The following is a 19,396-nucleotide window of genomic DNA, read 5'->3' as shown; positions in this document are numbered from 1 at the left end:
CGGGTTTGGCTGGCTGAGTAGGTGTAAATATGTGGAGGAAGTGACGTCTATTGGAACGACACAGCTGTCATGGTCCTCTGTGTAGCTCAAGCCGGCATTGCGGATGATAGCCCTCTATTTGAGCCTGTTTCACTATGGGTTGGTCACTGCGCTTAGGTGTAGAATACTCGGAAGCAGTTGGAGGACTTTCGACTGTGGTTGGGAGAAGCCAATGATGAGGTCTAAAGTTCGTTGGCGGCTGACCAGGATAAAGGCAGAAATTAATAATTCCTAGTACACCATCTGGTTCCGTTAGTACTGACTTTTTCACTTCCACACAAAGGCAGCACGCATATAGTAAACTCGATAAAAATCGTAGTTTGAGTATGATCAGAATATCTCCAAGACTTCAAATAAGGTCTTGTTACGTGCAACAGCAATGGTGTTGGTCATTCAAATGCTTGAACGCTGACCAATATAAGGTTTAGCATGGACATAGGGTAACTGCCAGGTAATGTTCTTGTTACTTACCGACCTCACCTAAGGTGATGGGTCTTACTGGGCCCCCGCTCCAATTGAAACCCTGGCTGGCCAGAGGGCGCAAGAAAACCTCCGATCTCGAAGCAAGGTGCCAGACGCACCTAAACTCCAGTAGGTAGTGTAATATTTAAAACCCCATACACATTGCGCCAAGTCAAGTCATCCATCACTTAGATAGTGGTCCAAAGTTCTCTTAGCTTCTCTGGCCAGCCCATTAGCATGGGGTGGGCTGCCGTAGAAAGCCACAACAGTGGACAAAGACGACTGCACGTGATCTGCATGTGGCTTGTTAGTCACTGAGGTTTCTTTCTCCTCTACCAGGTTAGTAGGTACTGCCGCCAGACTGTACAATGCAGGAAGGCATGATGTGCTTATCTACGGATATCTGCCACTCATGAACTTGCCACTGGTAAAAGCCAAAATCGACAATCAACGCGTTTACAATGCAGACCAAATTGGAACCTAAGAACCCCAATAGCTGAGCGGCAGGGTATGTTTTTGAATGACACTAGCACAAAAAGACCTAGCATTTAAGACAACGACTGTTTGCTGTCACAAGGAACGAGCTCGCGAGTATCGGGCAAATAAGCAGATTCACCGCTATGACGTGAGTCCTCCCAAGAGCCGAGTACTTTGGGTATTGTAGCGGAAGTTAGAATGGTCGATCCAAGTATCCTTTCGAGTATATTATAAAGTACTGGATTTGAGGCTGGAACTTGTGAAATCTGCTGACCACTACGGAGTGAAGTTGTCGGATATCTATTACAGAATGTTGCGGAGTGTGCGTTCGCTGGATTATTCCGGTTTGCAAGAAACATCTTTCTTCATCGATACTGTACAATCCATATATACTAGGTAGGTACTAGGTAATTTAGTACCTACCTGGTAAGTGCTCCATGTCAGCCTGAACAAGCCGCTACTATGTTGACGGGGTGCCGGATTTCCACCCCTTTTAGTTTTTTAATTACATCGTTCATTCGAGAGGGAGTTCGGTGGGGCTAAGCCAGAGGGAAGAACTTAAGAAGTAGGTAATTTACCTTGGCGTGCGTAGGCCGTTGGGTTTGACGATGTTAGCGCCCGAGAAACATGAAACCACATCCTGGCCACCCAATAAGGATAAGGTATCTTAAGTTGGAGGACGGGCAGGCCTCGTGATTCCACTTGCCTAGAGACGAGGAAACAAAGCTTTAAGACTACCTAGTCGGTACGTGTGCAGTCGGGGAGACTGAAGCCTGGCTGGCGAATATGAGATTACGGGGCAAGTATCTTGGTATTGCCCATCTGAAAGCTAACGTCGAAAGCTGACCATTTCTCTGGTGGAAGGTGAGTGATGTGATGTTCAATAGGTACAGTATGTGAGCAAGGAATATGGAAGTTAGCGGCATACCTACTAAGGCACCCTAAGGTTAGCTTAGTATTCCACTTTCACTGAGAGTCTACTAATTAAATAGGCCAACCATAAATAAGGGCAGTATGTATTAACTTAGGTCTATGTGACAAAATCATATAAATAGTCATAAAGTTGGAGAGGCTGAAGTAGGTATGGGGTCTTTATGTGCTAGGCCGTTTCGCAACGTTTTCTCCTCGATAGTTAGTAACAATAACTAAAACGATTATATGGAACTTGTGTTTAGCGGTACAGTTCTTAACACACGCCTTTCTCTGGCTTCAAAATATGCATAGGTTGGATGTGTAATGCTCAGATCTTGAATAGGCCAAGTGCACCTTACTGCCAGGCACAATGTACGAAAGGGGCACAAAGTATAGCTGATTGGACGAATATCTTCAGCTTCCTGTTCCCAGTACCCAGGGTGTCTCCACCTTCAAGATGCAAGGAACGAAGAGACCCTGGCTAAAAGTTGAATGCACAAGTCGCGATACCGCCTTGTCACCAATTATCTGTATATGGCAAGGTGTTTAGATAACAGCCCTGCCCGGCGACGGGTAGCAATTTGTTTCCCTTGTGACGTGGAACAAGCAAGAGCTTCGACCAGCAATGACGGTGTTGTGTTACCTGTAGGTAGCCCTCGGCAGGATGTGCAACAAACACATGAAGGATAGATACCTAGCCTGGATAATGGACTCGAGACGCTATAAATGTCCAGGTTTTGCCATTTGGCACCTGCAAGGCACATGAAAGAACTTTCTTGAGCCAAGGGGCCCGAAGCGAGTTATAAAAAACATTTTCCTCACTATAGCCACTCCAAGACTGTGCTCAATGGCACTGTACAATGACTGGTTTGCGCGGAACCCCTAAACATCGTCGGGTCTTAACTGACGCCGGTCTCCAACCGTCCAGGGGCGCAGTGGAATCTGTGATAATTGGTCGGGACCACCAGGGTATAGAACTGAAAGGCTGGCCTTTAAAAGACAGCCAGCTAGCAACAGGAGGCGAAAGGTCGTCGAGGCCACCGCAGGAGGTTGACAAGGACCAACTAAGACAAGCCCCCATCCGTCTTTTGCCCTGCCAGTCTGCCAGTTTCCGTTCCGCTACAGCTGTCGCACGCTTTTGTTGGCTACCTTACTCATTTCGTACCTGACCATCACCACTTTCTTTTCATCTCACATCTTTTCCTACGCCAACCTAACAGGGGCTCTTTATTTGCGCATCGTCACCGTTTCCCTTCGTTAGCGTCTGAATTTCCGAATCTGCTTCAAACGACCGTCACCCGCGCTGTCGAAGATCGATCTAGAAAGCATTTGCTCCTCTACGACGTGCACCAGCGCATCGGCTTGCCTCGAAGCCAGCCAGCCAGCCCCCTCTCTCGAAGACCGGAATTCGGGAGGCTGACCACGTCCCTGGAATTCCCAAAGAACAATCCGCAGTTCTATCGACAAGCCTACCAATGCTGGCCCAGCCATTTCGAAATTCGAATATTGATTCTTGCTACTATCCTTGTGGCTGGAACTCACTTGTCGGGATATTTGCTTCGTCTCCTAACGATCCCTGACCCACGCGACGACTGCATCACGACAACGTACTATCTTCGCGACCTTCTATCGCATTGCTCTCGCGAATTATTCCATACTGCTTTCGAATCGATTTCTAGCCGCTTGGCGGCTGCTTGCGATAAACCATGGCCTTCCTATTCAAATCAAAAAAGCATCCGGAGAGGTCGCAGCCTGCAAGTCGCGACGCAGGATCTGGTTCTCAAGGGTCGATCCAAAGTGTCAGCGCCCGTACTGCTGAGAAGAACTCTCTACAACATCGCGCAACTCCAACTGGGAGCTTGAACTCAATCGATAACGAAGGCAGTAACGGTAGTCCCGATCATAGCCATGGACATGGACGCCGTGGTGGGAGTGCTGACCAACCAATCCAACAAAACAGCGATGCATCAGTGAGTTTTCTACCCTTTCTTGCATCCAATTCTGTCAGGATATCCTAACCACTGAGCTCTCAATAGGTACGAAATGGCACCCCCATGAACGGTCCCAATGCGTCTCTATACCCTTGGTCACAACGCCGATTGACATATACTTCGACGCACCCCTCCCCATTCCCTCGATATGGCGCTGCAGTGAACTCCGTGTCGTCTAAAGAAGGAGACGTATACCTCATGGGTGGCCTGATCAACGGGTCAACAGTCAAAGGCGATCTCTGGATGATCGAGGCTGGAGGTAACATGGCATGCTACCCGCTGGCAACCACGGCTGAAGGACCTGGCCCAAGGGTTGGACACTCGAGCCTGCTTGTCGGCAATGCGTTCATCGTATACGGAGGCGACACTAAGATCGACGAGGCTGATGTTCTTGACGAGACGCTCTATCTTTTAAACACCTGTAAGCTTGCCCATTGTCCCCCAGGTTTCTATTCTCTAACCTTAATCCAGCAACAAGACAATGGTCCCGCGCTCTACCAGCTGGGCCGCGACCCTCAGGTCGCTATGGCCACTCACTCAACATTTTGGGCTCTAAAATCTACGTCTTCGGCGGCCAAGTTGAGGGGTTGTTTATGAACGATCTTTCGGCATTCGATCTCAACCAGCTTCAGATGCCAAATAATCGCTGGGAAATCTTGGTTCAGGGCGAAACAAGCCCCAAGATGCCCGCGGCTCGTACTAATCACACTATGATCACATTTAACGATAAGATGTATCTGTGAGTATCAAAGCCGAGCTGTATCGAACGAAACTGATATATTTGTAGTTTTGGCGGTACGAATGGCTTCCAATGGTTCAACGATGTTTGGTGTTACGATCCAGCTCTTAACAAGTGGTCTCAATTTGACTGCATTGGCTATATCCCAGCGCCACGGGAGGGGCACGCTGCTGCTCTTGTAGACGATGTGATGTACGTCTTCGGAGGACGAACAGAAGAAGGGACAGATCTTGGCGACCTCGCAGCTTTTAGGATATCATCAAGACGGTGGTACACATTTCAGAACATGGGCCCTTCCCCATCTCCCCGTTCTGGACATAGTATGACAACCGTTGGCAAATCGATTGTGGTCCTGGGCGGGGAGCCAAGTTCAGCAACTACATCTGTCAGCGATTTGGGCCTTCTCTATGTTTTGGATACCTCAAAGATCCGATATCCGAACGATGCGCAGCAGCCGGCTCAGCAACGCGCTCACGGTTCACGCAGACCAAGTGCGAGCGAAGGCAGTCGGCCACATCCTGCACGAGATGGATCGAACGGGCCAACGGATTCAAGGAAGTTGATTGTAGGAGGTGCTTCTGCTCCAGCTAATGGGCAACGATCGCCGCCCAATAACGGTGACGCAGAAAACCCCCAGTCTGCAACCGCTGGTACAAAACTTCCTAGAGCTTCAGCCATGCCTCCGTCTGGCCCTCCCCCTCAGGGGCCAATGCCCGCTAGGCCTACGGTTGACGTGTCTGCAGTTGCACGAGTCAGAGGACAGTCCGCCGAACGCAGTGGAGCCTCAGGTTCTCCAAGAACAATGCACTCTGGGTCGCCTATCACACGAGAGGTGATCAATGAAACAGAAAGCCCTATATCGAACGGTCGACGAACGCCAGTCCAGCAAAATGCGCGCGCTGGCTCAAGGCAGGATCAAGTGAATGGAGACGCCTCAAAGGCGAAGCCAGCTCAACAAACCCGTCCTCAAGGAGCAGGTGATGCCCCTCCAGATGTTGCTCTCAAGCCGGCAATGACACCCCGCCCAGCATCACCGCCAGTCCCCGTGAGACAGCCAAGCAACCCCCTTTCCAGGCGGTCTTCTGGTAGAAACTCGCAAACAGTTGTTCTTCTAAAGGAACTGGACTCGGCCCGAAACAGGAACGCATGGTATGCTTCGGAGTTAGAGCTCGCGCGAAAGGCCGGCTACGTGCCCAATACTTCATACAGCCCTCTGCTCGACAATAAGGCTACCGAAACTTTTGACGACGAAGACCGACCGCTTATCGAGGCTTTACTGGCAATGCGATCTGAATTAGCAAATGTTCAGACAGCGGTAGACAAGCAAGCCGTAATTGCAGCGAAGCAAATTGCCGAGGCCGAAAAGCAGCGCGATGCCGCCATTCAAGAAGCTGTTTATTCTAAAGCTAAGCTGGCTGCCCACCTAGGAACAAGCTCAGCAAGTACACCACAGCTTGATGGCCCAAGAGACGATTTTGAAGGAAGGTCTAGTGAGTTGAGCAGAAAACTTGCAACTGCACTACACATCCAGAAAGATCTTCAGTCGCGACTCGATTCTGCGAAAAGCGAACTTGATTCTGAGAAGAAGGCACGACAGTTGGCAGACGACACCTCGAATGCAGCCCAAAAGCGTATGGCAGAATTAGAAAGTTATAAACAACAAACGTCGACAGAGGTTGAACGCCTCAAGGCTGAGTTGCATCTTGCCCAGCACGAAGCACGAGAGCACTCAGTTGCGCACGCTGAAGTTGCCGCTGCTGTTGAAATTCTCCGCATCGAGAAGAATGATGTGCAACAGAAGTACGAAGAAGCCATTGGGAGCTCAAAGGACCACAGTGAAACCTTTGATTCCCTGCGAGCTGCAATTTTAGCATCGGAGGACTCGACAGGCCTTTTGGAATCGAAGCTCGCTGAAGAACGATCTCAGAGAGAGAAGATTGAAGCACAACTCAACAAGCTCAAGTTTGAGCATGAAGCTCGTACTGCGGAACTAGTAGCTACCACCCAGCGTCTACGCGATGCAGAAGAGCTTTCAGAGAAACATGCGGCTGAGGCTAGAACGAACCGTCAAGCGGTTCTTGCTGGCCTTGACAAAATTTCTGCTCGAGATGTTTCTGGATCAAGCAAGGCAGATGCCGAGCGCATTGCTGCTTTACAGAATCAGCTCACCACCTCGAACGAATTGGTCAAGAAATCTCAACAGGAGCTCGAGGCTGTTGTTCACAAGCTACGTGGCGCAGAAGAACGTATCGCTGGTCTTGAGCAATACCAAGAACAGTCAAGCCGGGAGGGAGTCACCATTCGAAGGCAGCTTCAATCTGCGCTGCGTGATACACAAAGCTTACAGGCAGCCAATACCGATCTTAAGAATCAATTGGCCGCTCAACAACTTGAAACAAACGCGATGACAGTTCAGCACAACGCACTAAAAGACATCCTCAGTGAACGTGGCATAAGCCCAACGGCTTCTATTCGTGCTCGGAATCTTCCCAACCCACGAACGAACTCGCCTGATCTGAACCGTGTCAGAGATCTTGAATCTCAGCTCGCCACCTCATCAGCTGCTCATGAAGAGACTAAGCAAGCCTTTGCAATCCAAATTCAGGAATCCGAGGCTGCTTGGCGTGAGAAGCTCTCGCAACTTGAAAGCGATTATCAGTCGGCTGTGCACTATGTCAAAGGCACTGAGAAGATGCTCAAGCAGCTCAAAGATCAATTATCCCGATATAAGACAGAGAACGGCCGTCTGAAAACGGAGATCGAGGAGCTGGAAGACCGTGTTCAAAGTAGCACAACCTCTACCTCGCCTGGTTGGGAGAATGAGAAAACTGAGCTTGAGGCGCGCATTCGAAGCCTCGAGGCAGAGCTTCAAGAGTCTTCTGCTCAAATGGAGAAGCGACTCCTTGACCTTCAAACAGAACTCCAGGAGACCAATCATCACCGCGAAACAGCTTTAAAGAACAGCGAAGAGGCTACACAGAAGTTGAGCAACCATCGTAAGGATCTCGAACAATTGCAATCAGAGAATGTGCTACTGGAGCAACGCGCTACCGATGCTGAACAGAAAGTGGCCCTTCTACTAGACCAAGTCGAGCACTCTGTCGATAACTACCGCCGACGCAGCCGTCAAGTGCCGAGCTTGAACTCCGAGATGGCTGCAAGTGCTAATGGGTTAGGACTGGGGCATTCAAGGCAAGAAAGTTCCGAAGGTGAGAGTATTTACGGAGGCACCACCAGTGGGAATGGTGGTCTGGAAGCTAGAAACAGTGCTGCCTTGGACAGTCTTGCCAACGAACTTGAGACCCTTCGGAGTCAATGGGAAGCAACAAACAAGAACTATCGACTGAGCACCAACTTTGATTTCGACACTACCTCTGCTGTCAAGAAGGACAACGATACCGCTGCAGGTGTTGGCCTCAGCGAGAGCCTTGCGGATTGGCGCAAAAGACTTGATACTGAGGAACACCACAGTGATGGCGAAAAGCCCCGACATCCCTGATTCGAAGCACTTCCTGGCTGCCGATACGCTTTCATGACTCGAATATACCCACCGTCTTCGTTTTGATTTATCCGGGCCAATGGTCAGTGCCTGTACTTCCTGATCTTCGCAAAGGTGGAAATGGGAAATGGAGTTTGTTGTCTCAGTTAGCAGACAACCCTTTTTTGTTTTTATATTCGAGATTTCTTTCTGTTTCAGTTCGCACATTTCAGCTTGGTTGATTCCCTGAAATTTAATGCATTTCGAAGAGTGGATGGTAATCTATCTATTCCTCCTCTTTTCCGCTTTTCTTATCGACGAGTTGGGTTGGCGGACTTTTGTTCTACTTGTTCTTCTACATGTTTGAAGAATACCGCATGTAAAATAAGAGAATTTTTTCTATTCATCGGTTCTATGGTAGCAAGGGAAAGAAGATAGGCATGGATGGTGTCTTTGCCTTTTATAGGAAGATCCTACTTTATAGCACGAGGCAACGTACTGTTGGGAGAAGCGTCAATGAATAAATGAAGTATTGTCTAGTTTGAATTTGAAGTATTCACCTTCCTCCCTCCTCTGCACTCATGCTTATTGAGTGCAAGCCAGGACATACTTTTCCGATCACGTCGTTTCAAAGGGGGGACAGATCAAGAATAGAGCCAGGACACGGCGGTTGGAAATCCCCGAATACAAGACCTCTAGTATCTATTAATGCTATAAAATCATCATATGTCCACGTCGACTTTCAATTCTTTTCGCCTAGTCTCCTACCCATGCCGCACAGAACGATACAACCCAGTTTTGACCCACTGCTTCCTGTCGTTAAAGTATGAGAAAGAAACAACGCGTGAGCTCACGCCTCAAGCAGAAGCGGCCGTAAGCCTCTTCTGAATATTCAAGCATCGTCTAAAATCAAGTTTACGCCCCTCACGAGGCATGTGCTCACCACTCGCAATACAAAGCACGCGCATCTTGGGGTCATATCGCAGACCTGTCAAGAGTTTCGGAGTAATGAGAAAGTATTGACTTGAGTGCTCACGGCATGCGATCTCGACCATTCGTTCGTGTACCATACGCTCATTGCGAGGGTCCATGCCCTGGTTGATCTCATCCACGACACGGAACGGTGATTGGGCTAGAGATTGAAGAGCCATGAGGAAGAAGATGGTGGAGACAGCTCGCTCGCCACCGGATTGCCGATGTGCTGTCAGCTGTTGAAGGGTTTCATTTTCGCTGGAAGTCACAGGTTAGAACCGGGTAAAAACAAGTCAGGAAAGGAAGAGTAAGACGTACCGAAAACGAACCATTATGTCTAAAGCCCAGGCGTCAAAGTCCTCCGGCTTGTGAACACGAACCTCACCGGCACAACTTATTTGCTCAAAGTTGTATGCAAAGGCGTCGTTAATCTTTGAAACTAGTTCGTCAAGTCGTGGTTCCCATCTGGATTTCAATTCGTCGATTTCTTGGCTCAGCCCCTGCAGCTGATCGTTGGATCCAGCTATCTTTCGTGTTAAACGATCGATTTCCTCAGCGCGTTTTTCGAACTCCCGTATTATATTAGGATTGGCGACATGTATTATATCAAGTTTCGCCTCTTCTCCACCAATTTCCTCTTGAATATCTTGGGAAGACTTGTTTTCGCAGAGTTGTGAAAATAGCTCGCGCTTCTCTGGCTCATGCTCAAGGACTTGCTGGACCTCGTCGGAGAGACGGTTGCCTTCGTCGCGCGCTCGACTGGCGTCATCGGTGGCCTGTTGCAATATCTCCTTTTCAGCATCAAGACGCTGCATGATATGTGCATTTCGTCCTTTAAGACCTTCGATATCGGAGTAGGCTTCAATGCCGCGGATCTCGGCTTCGAGGAGTGCCTGATGTGCCCTTCGTATGTTTTCAATGGCTTCCTTGTGGCGAAGAACAATCTCAGCCCGACGAAGCACCGCTTCGTCCCAGTCGTAACGAATGTCGACCATTCGTCTGCGTGCATCTTGCATGGATTGTTCATGAGCTCTCTTGGAGCGCTCCTCGGATTCTAGTCAAACGTATCAGCAAAGTTGCGGCATAGCATCCATCATTCAATGATTCTCACCGATCTTCTCAGGCAGAGACTGCCATTTTTGGTATTCTTTTTGCAGGGCATTCTTTTCTGACTTGAGTCGAGTCTGGATCCCATTAGCATCAGAGCGGATAAAATCAATCCGCAGCCTTTACTTACAATATTATCATGAGTGCTGGTCCGTCGGTCCTCGATGGCTTGGATTTTCTCATGCAACTCATGGTATTGCTGTTTCAAAATGTCTCTTTCACCATTCAACTCAGCCAATCGCTTGTTCATTTCTTGCTTCTCTTGGGCGTCAATGGGCTGTGAGGTCCAGAATCTCCCAGGTGGAATGTTCTTGGTGAGGGTGGTCATGGCCTGGGGTCCATATTCTTTGCGTCTCCTGACGATAAAAGACTGGTTACCGGCTGCCCAGGAGTTAACTCTGCCGCTTCTGACCAGACGATCGTATTGAGCATCGTTGTGATCCCTGAGAGAGACTCCCGACTGGTGAAGCCTCTTTTCAGCACAGAGCATTGCTAGAACGGGTTCGGGTCCCTCAAGAAAGTCGATGGCAAAACCATCGAGACCCAGGTCGCTTGCCTCATCTATACTGACGGGTCTTGAGAAGGCATTGAGAGGCTGAGCACAAGATCGAATAACGACAGACAAGCTTTGAACACGGTAGAGCTCGTCTGATAGCCTTTTGTAATCATTTTTCGTTTGTGCTGTAAAGCATGTGAAGTCATCTCCTTGAAGAAGGGACTGCACCTGATCCGAATATCGTTCGTCCTTGATGGAACAACTGATCATGGGTGGGCCAAAAACCTCCTTTTCAAAGTCTCCTTGATGCTCTTGGATCCATGCCCACGCTGTGGCTAGCTCGGGGAAGTTCTTCCGCATGAAGTTCAGTTGTTGACCTTGCTGGGTTTCCAATGACTTGATATTACTCTCCACTTGTCGGATCTCATTGTTGATCGTTTTGCCCTTGTTCTTTACTTCCTCGCGTTGGCTAGACACTTCGCGTAGCTCTCCTTCTAATTCTCTTAGGTTGTGTTCTTCTCCTCGCTGCAGACAAGTAGTTAGCGAATACCAACAATCGCGTGGGTAGATTTCTAACAATTTTTTGATTAAAGTCGGAAGGATTAAACTCTTCTGGTTGGTTTCTAATATCGGCTTGGAGAGCAGTTATTTTTGACTTGGACTGGGCCAATTCCTTTCGCTTGGCGTCAAATCCTTTGCGTTCCGCGTCAAGACCATTCTCGAACTCTTTGAGTTTGTCGGAAGCGGTGCTTGCATCACGCGCCAGTTTCTTCGCAGCGTCTTCTGCGTTCTTCAGTGATGTTTTTCTTGCCAATGTCGCTTCATCAATTTGCTGGGCATAGAGCTGCTTTTCGTTCACGGCCTGTAATGAGGGGCCGGCGTCGTGTTCGAGGCGCCTTAGAGACCTCTCTGCGAGTTTCTTCCGCTCCTTGGCATCTTTGTGTCTTGTACGAGCCTCCGAGTACTTGGCAAAAACCAAGGCTGACTTGAGATTTTTCACCTGCTCTATGATTTCTTCCCGTTCCCGGATCCTATCCACGTCCGTCTGGAGACCTTGTTGTCGGTTCTCCAAGTTTTTCAGAGTTTCTGCGTCGACATGTGTAGCCTGTTCTAATTCTTTCTTATCTTTGTCCAATCCTTGAAGTTGCTTCTGCCAGACTAGCATTTCTTCAGGGGCGGCTGCGCGAAGAGTTTCCCGCAGAAGGTCCACAGGTGTGCAGGCAGCGAACTCGACAACCCTGTCCTGCGGAAGGAATTGGCACAGGTTATCTACCTGAATCTTCAACTTGCGTATCAACCGTTGCACTTCCTTGTGGCTGGTTTCTTTACCATTGAGCCACCATTTCTGATTGTTCTGTTCTCGACGAATTTGAACCTTGACGACGTAGTTCTTGCGATGATTCGGTCGCCTGTAGAGTTCGATTTCAATTGTGGCCGTATCTTTTCCGTGTTTAACAAACTCCTTGACTGAGCCAGCACGACCAAGGTGTTTCGGGCTGTAGCCTAGGCCCAGACAGATAGCGCAGACCAAAGAGCTCTTTCCAGTGCCATTTGGGCCAACCACCATGTTGAGGTGAGGCCCAGGCAGAAATTCTGCCTTTTCGTATGTGACAAAGTTTTGCACGCTGACTCTAACGATGGCACCTGGTTGGAAGCCATCATCCATTTCATTTCCGTTCGGTGCACCGTTCACTTTCCCGTGATGGAGTTGCTCGGAGGCTACATCGTGATCACCATCTTCGTCAAGTCTAGGGCGCTTAGAAGAGCCAATATCGTCGGCAAACGAGCGGCGTCCGTGATGAGTTTCGTCGTGGTCTTCGTCGGTATTGTCTGTATCGGATCGGCGGCGGCGACGTGATGATGCCGGGGCCATCTCGTCTATCGGGCGAGACACGCCACCTATTTTGGCCTAGAAAGTAATATAGAAATCAAGAGAATGGCGTTGACCTCTAGGGTGATTGGTTCTCAGAGTGGCAACGCATGCACGACAAAGAAAGATGGTGATGTCGATGTATAGTGGATGCGGCACGCGCTGAATCGCGTCAGTGCGCGTCTGTAAATGTGGCGCCGATTTAAAGTGGTGGGAACCATCTACAGAAAACCCTGTGACTTAACCGCCTGCCTACAAGGCGAGTACTGTTGAGCTGAGAGTGATTATTACGTTCTTTATACGATTGGTTACTTTCGTTAGGTATGGATATTAATGTTACTTTAAAGCTCGCGCATTGGTTTCATACAAGCTAAAGAGATGCCCTTTACCTTGTTGTCAAGTGCCGGTTAGAACTGGAGGACATTTTCAATAGTGAACTGAGTTCGAAAGAGTGTCTCGTTAGCCACAGGATGAGCTGACCCATCGTTAAACAACCTACATTATTTTTGATAGGCTATTAGAGCGTCTTATACATCCATCACCTCTACCTACTGCTACATACTACCTTAAGTCTTCTGTAGCTTAGTCATCATTTGCCAAGAACCCCCTTGAAAGGAGGGTCAGACAACTTCATCCCTTTAGATTCCAGTTACTACCAGGGTGACTTCATCACTTCATCTCCAAAGTACCACCAGCTTGATCATGCTTGTGAAGGCGGAATACTGCCTTCTTTTCCCCTACGGATCAAAGACAACACAATGGAACCCAAGTTGGCACAGAACCTGTTTTCCTTCTCACCAACACCAGCGTCAGTGAGAATTTGACCCTGATGTCGCCATTGACCTCTGACTCGAGAAGTCTCGAGCACAGAACGGGAGCTTAGTGACAGGCATTCTTCTATGTGGACTATTGAGATGACCTAGTCTAGTACAAGTTCTCTCTCTCCGCACTGAATGATCAGTATTCCTTTGCGATGTGGTATAGTTACCATTATTTTCGATCTCCCCGATCTCCTCAAACATAGATGTCTGCCTGCCATCTTATTGAATGAGGAATTTCTCATATGGAGCTGACTGCTGATGCGACATTTTGACTTGGATTGTTCATTGTGCTTTTTAACCTCTCCCTGCGTAAGAAGGACTGTGGTGGTATTCGAAAGGTCTTGTCATTGGCCATGAACTCGAACTGCATGAAGAACTGGAATGCATCGCGATGCCTGGATGCAAGAGAAGACCCTCAATTTTCAGCTTGTGCCAGCTGTTGTTGACCAGAATTCCCCACCATATCATACCTGACCGTGCGTGGTGCGATACTGGCATATTGGCAGGTGTATGCAGGTGGCAGATGCCAGTCGAATGCCAACCAGTTGCAACTATTATATTCCAGCCTTTTCTCCCTTGGTATCGCCCACACCAGCCTTGCCAAACATATCTGCCGGTGTAAACATTGCATTCCATTCTCAGAAATTCCCCTCCCGTCGCTCCGAACTGACTTTGTTTCTTGTCTCTTGTGTCGTTCATTTCTTTCTTTCTTTTTCCTATGGCTCCTGGATCTCTGATCCCTAGCTAACCTCGCTCATTCCCGCTCACTCAACGCCTTCGTTTCTCCCTCTCTACTTTACAACTCCTCTTCTGCTCCTTCGACTATCGCAACACCTTGTGCTTTGTTTGTCAATACCAACCTACTCAGGTCACGTAGGCCAGGCTCATCATAATTATTGTGACATCCACGAGCAAGCCCTTCTTTCAATTTCTCCGGCATTTGGGCAAGGCGTGCGATTTTGTGGCTGCAATATTATGTGCTGATTCACCACACTCAGCGCGTTTACAATGGCCGATACTATGGTGTCAATTGTTCGCTCACCACTATCCGAAGCATCGAATCGAATCAACTCGAATTATCCTACTCAGGAAGGTCAGCGCCACAAGCCGCGGTATGACCGCCCTAACTCATCGGCTGTCAACAATACCGCACGTACAAGCCATGGGCACCCGACTGCATACTTTTCTGGCCGACCTCCTACTCAACAGCAGCCTCCAGTTTCAACACCTCAAGAGCAAGCCACTTTAAAGCCTCCCAGTGTTATGGACGATGAACGTCGACATTCGGCGGCATCTTACGATTCTTCAGGAAGTGGCCGCAGCAAGAAGAACTACAAGACGCATATAGGGCCGTGGCAGTTAGGCAGGACCCTTGGCAAAGGCTCATCTGCGCGCGTAAGACTATGTCGCCACACAGGTACAAATCAGCTGGCTGCCGTCAAGATTGTCAACAGACGGATGGCGTATCTTGTCCAAGATAGTAGTTTGGCTGCTCTTAGCAAGTGGGACAATAATCTCCCAGAACAGATCGATGGCGAGATGCGTGTTCCCATGGCTATTGAGCGAGAAGTGGCAATCTTGAAGCTCATCGAACATCCGAACATAATGAAACTATACGATATCTGGGAAAACCGGTCAGAGGTGTAAGTGCTCCACGCAGGGGACTTTGCAAGAGGATACTGACAATTTAGCTACTTGATACTTGAATATATCGACCAAGGTGACTTGTTCACCTTTATCAACATGAAGGGCCGCCTGAGTGAGGAAGTTTCTATCTTCTTCTTCCGACAGATCATCAGCGCCATCTCATACTGCCATTCCTTCAACATCTGCCATCGAGACCTGAAGCCTGAGAACATCTTGATCAGTGCCGATCTGCAGATCAAAATTGCCGACTTTGGCATGGCTGCTCTCCATCAAACAGACACACACCAACTTGCTACAGCTTGTGGCAGTCCTCACTATGCTGCACCTGAGCTCCTCAAGAACAGACAATATAGGGGCGACAGAGCAGATATTTGGAGCATGGGTGTTATCCTATTCGCAATGCTTTCAGCCACTCTTCCATTCGATGACCCTGATCTTCGTGTGATGATGGCTAGAACGAAGAAAGGACAGTACGAGATGCCAAGTTTCCTCAGCCCAGAAGCCGAGGACCTGATCAGGCGAATGTTACAGGTCAACCCCGATAGACGCATCACTCTCAAGGATATATGGCGCCATCCTCTGATTCGGAAGTATGCATATCTGGATAACCTTTGTGACATCAACAGCCAGCCGCCTGATATACGCAAAGGTTTTCAGTATACCCCAGTACCTACAAAGGATGTTGATCCGCAATTGGTTCGACAATTACGATCTATGTGGCACATGTTTAGTGAAAATGATTTAAAGCTCAAGCTTACATGTGACGAGTAAGTATTTGCCTCCTCTTCTGGCGTTTGGAGTTGCACTATTGACACTTGCAGACCCAATGATCAAAAGGCTTTCTATTGGTTGTTACACCACTACCGCGAGCAACAACTGGAAGACTTCAAGCCTGAGCTTGCCCACTCTACAAGTGACTACCACCATATGAAGCCCGGCACATGGAAGAAACGCGTATCGACATGCGAATTTGCACAGCCGAGCGGCAACGGTCACGGGCGTTCCATATCACGGTTCACTGTGATTTCGAATGCCACTGAGCCAGAGCTAGCAATAAACCAGGAACCATTCCAAACAGAACGTGCGATACACTCTCGTGATTCCCAAAAAGGACAGTCGCTGGTCAGTGTCCACCGTTACTCTTATGCAGAGAATGGTTCTTATACTGGGCAGCCAAAAAGGCTTCGGAGCGGCTCAGGCGCACGACGCGGACGCGGGACCTCAAACCGCAATTCTACCACAGGGCGCCTTCAGTCGTCTCGAGGGTCGCTCTCTTCGATGCACAGCAGTCGGCAAGGTACACCTCATGCGCGGAGTTTGCGACACAGGCGTGGAGTTGACTTCACACATGTCCGGAAGAGATCGACGTCATCCTCCAATCGCAATAGGAGTGGCTCAATGCCTCCTTATGTTACGGAGCAAGGTTCAACATATCAGATCGAAATGATTCGATCTCACACACCAGAACTCCCAAGCCTACCTAGTGGTGTGCTTCCAAAATTGGCGGATGGACATGACCCTCAAAAACGCTCCTCGGGGCAAGCGTTACGGATAGCGCTTGGGTCCCGATACGCCTCCGAAATCTTCAAGGAGGAACTGCGCCACTTTAGCAGCAATATTGCCAAGGACTGTGACGAGGCGTTCAAAAGCTCACTGATAGAAGAGGACTCCATCGCTGGCTCGCTGACTGAACCAGACCGCACCCAGTACGAATCTACACCGTTTTCCTTCACCATCGACGCACCCGAGGATTCGGCCGCAGATGTTCTCGAGCTTTCGAAGAAGTCTTTCAGCAACCGACCCCTTCCACCTCTGCCGACTCCGACGCCAAGCTACAATGGTCATTCGTTGGCCCCAACACCCACTGGTTCCAGACCAGTGACTGGGGAATCTTATTCGGAAGAATTGAGCTCAGAGCAGGTCGAGGTAGCCCAGCCAGTTCTGCTTACGAGACACACTGAGCGCCGGGTTGTCTCAGCTCCGACTTATACTCAAAAGCACAAAAGAAGTGCTGCGCTGCCATCCATCAACGAAGCTGGAGCAGCGGCCAACGACAAAGCTCGTATCGTGTCAGCGCCTCCGCATACACCAACAAAGAAAGGGATTGATAGAATCCGTGGCATCGAATACTTGAGTCAAGTCGAAAACAGCATTCGTGTGGTCCATTCGCCAGGTGACGAGAGCCCGGTGAAGATTCCCGAGCCACTCAACGTAAGGAAGAAGGCCCCTGAACCCGAACAACGGAACTCGGCTCCTGCTGCACAACTTCGAGAATTGGACTCGGCGTCGCAACGCAGTGTGGATGGTGGCACCACTGCCACAACACTTTCGCTGGAGCCCCCTTGCCATGATGCTCAGGCGGCAACAAAGAAAAAAAAACTGTCTTGGTTCAAACGATCTTCAAAAGTTGAGTCAGAGCCCAGCCAGGAGTCCGTTGAGTGGCAAGATTGCACTTCGTACTTGACTTCTAGTGATGGGAAGCGAAGCGATTCAACGTCAACAGAGGCTCCGACTAAGAAGAAGACTTTCCACTTTTCTTTTTGGAAGAGCAATAAACAAAGAGACTCTGTTATGTCAATCGCCAGTGAGTCATTTCGTCTCCGTAAACAGAGTCGTACATGGTGATCTAACATTGAAAATAGGACCTGAGCAGAAAGAAGAGCGACCTTCACTGGAGATCAACATCATGGGTAAGACACACGTTTCCGCCAAGGTATCTCAGACCAAATGGCACGAGTCTGGCTCCGGCCCAGTGCGCAACATTGAGGTGAAACAAAACTGGCTCGCACGCCTGTTCAGAGTCAAACCAGCAACAGACCACATTTGCATGACGATTTCGAGGAGACGAGCACGTCAGGAGGTTACCATCCTCCTACGAGAATGGCGCAAGTACGGCATTCGAGACATTCAAGTGGACAAACAAAGGAACATTGTCTTTGCACGGATTGCAGCTAAGAACTGTGAGTGGTATGCTTGACATGATCGCGGCACCAGAACTGACAGAGACCTTAGTTTTGAATCTGAAAGAAGTATCCTTTGCCGCAGAGGTCGTTACAGTGATTGAGCATGGTAAGAAACAGCCACTCAGCATCATTCGGTTCACGCAGGAGCGAGGAGCAGCCAGCAGCTTCCACAGAGTAGTCGACACAATGAACATGATCTTCGACGCAAGAGCTTTGGTGGTAGCCGACAGGAACAAGCGAAAGATGATGATCAAGACACTCAACTCGTAATATCGGTGTTTCAATCAGCTCCACGCTCCTTCGATACATACTTGTCGAAATATGATGCAAGCTGGCTATTGACACAGCCTTGCGGGTTGGATCACGGGGTTGTGCAAAGAGTTATGTGCATGGTATTGGTTGTATGGAGTTGGATGTATGAGCCATTGCTTTCCGTTTTGTTCTGCTTTTGGGTCAAGGTGAAAGGTATGATTTCTTCTCTTCTTAAACATGGACGGGCGAATATGCGGAGTACAGGAGGGAATAGTTGTAGGCTAGGAATAGCCACTGAGTCGTCCCTTAACTAGATAGTCCCTTTATCATCCTATATCGCGAATTTTCTCTTGAGAACCTGGTCATGTAAAAACAAAACTAGAAGGGCAAACTGAACACGCGGCTTGCATCCAGAAGGTGAGTCCACGTATTGATTAAACGTATGAAGCATGTTTTGTGTCTCGGAGCTGATTTCAGCCAAGAGCTGCCTGAGAGCTAAAACTCATGGTGGCCTTGCCTGGCCCATGCCCCAAACTTTCTCTATGTGTAATCATCATGAACTGTGGGCTTAGAATGTTAATTTAACCAAAGAGCTTGGGTTACAAGCTGTTAAGGCTGCTTCTTCCTAGCACTGTTTAGATTCTGTGGTTTATGCAGTAATACATTTTCTGCAGCTCTTATGTCGAATAGAGAGGGTCTGCGGGGAGTAATCGGACATTGACCATCAGAGTCCTTGTGGTTTGAGAAAGAATGAATTCATAGTTATGTATATGCTTCGACTTCGCCTTTGGGTTGTGTCTTATAGTGCTTCATAGCTTCGAGCAACCCTTTGATCTCATCACTATCTTGGTAGACCAACAGCCAAAACTCAAAGACCCCTTGCTAGGACGGGGTCTTCTTGTGTTTAGGACTAAATTGCAGTCGATGCATGGAGATGCTATAGTCATCTTTCACACTGAGTCCTGATGGGTTGTAGTTTCAGCAGGTAAAGCCAGTTTGGTAAAGCATGTCATTGCTTATCTGGACTAGCCATAGTAATTCAGATAGTATGAAGACCAAAATATCTATAGTTTCCCATTAATCAAGTAATGGATTATTCAGGGGAAAAATTCAATCTCCTCCACAAATCAAAGGAGTGTTTGACTTACTACCAGCTCTCTCTCAAACTAG

The 19,396-nt window shown here is 48.7% G+C and overlaps 3 protein-coding genes across 3 annotated transcripts; 2 read left to right on the top strand and 1 right to left on the bottom strand.

Annotated features, from left to right (window-relative positions):
- Positions 1-3,596: 3,596 nt before the first annotated feature.
- On the top strand, positions 3,597-8,119 carry FMAN_09222 (uncharacterized protein; the record flags this gene model as incomplete). The annotated part of the gene is made up of 4 exons (XM_041830038.1): positions 3,597-3,860; positions 3,927-4,302; positions 4,353-4,620; positions 4,669-8,119. 4 exons carry the CDS (start codon positions 3,597-3,599, stop codon positions 8,117-8,119), a joined length of 4,359 nt encoding a protein of 1,452 aa, XP_041680742.1.
- Positions 8,120-8,955: 836 nt separating this feature from the next.
- FMAN_09221 (uncharacterized protein) lies at positions 8,956-12,546 on the bottom strand (the record flags this gene model as incomplete). The annotated part of the gene is made up of 5 exons (XM_041830037.1): positions 8,956-9,328; positions 9,389-10,124; positions 10,182-10,254; positions 10,308-11,198; positions 11,251-12,546. 5 exons carry the CDS (start codon positions 12,544-12,546, stop codon positions 8,956-8,958), a joined length of 3,369 nt encoding a protein of 1,122 aa, XP_041680741.1.
- Positions 12,547-14,372: 1,826 nt separating this feature from the next.
- On the top strand, positions 14,373-18,244 carry FMAN_09220 (uncharacterized protein; the record flags this gene model as incomplete). The annotated part of the gene is made up of 5 exons (XM_041830036.1): positions 14,373-15,007; positions 15,056-15,778; positions 15,833-17,595; positions 17,654-17,971; positions 18,024-18,244. 5 exons carry the CDS (start codon positions 14,373-14,375, stop codon positions 18,242-18,244), a joined length of 3,660 nt encoding a protein of 1,219 aa, XP_041680740.1.
- Between the last annotated feature and the right edge of the window lie 1,152 nt (positions 18,245-19,396).

The sequence above is a fragment of the Fusarium mangiferae genome (genome assembly GCF_900044065.1).
Source record: "Fusarium mangiferae strain MRC7560 genome assembly, contig: FMAN_scaffold004, whole genome shotgun sequence".
Classification (NCBI taxonomy): Eukaryota; Fungi; Ascomycota; class Sordariomycetes; order Hypocreales; family Nectriaceae; genus Fusarium; species Fusarium mangiferae.
This window is presented reverse-complemented; position numbering and strand designations above follow the sequence as displayed.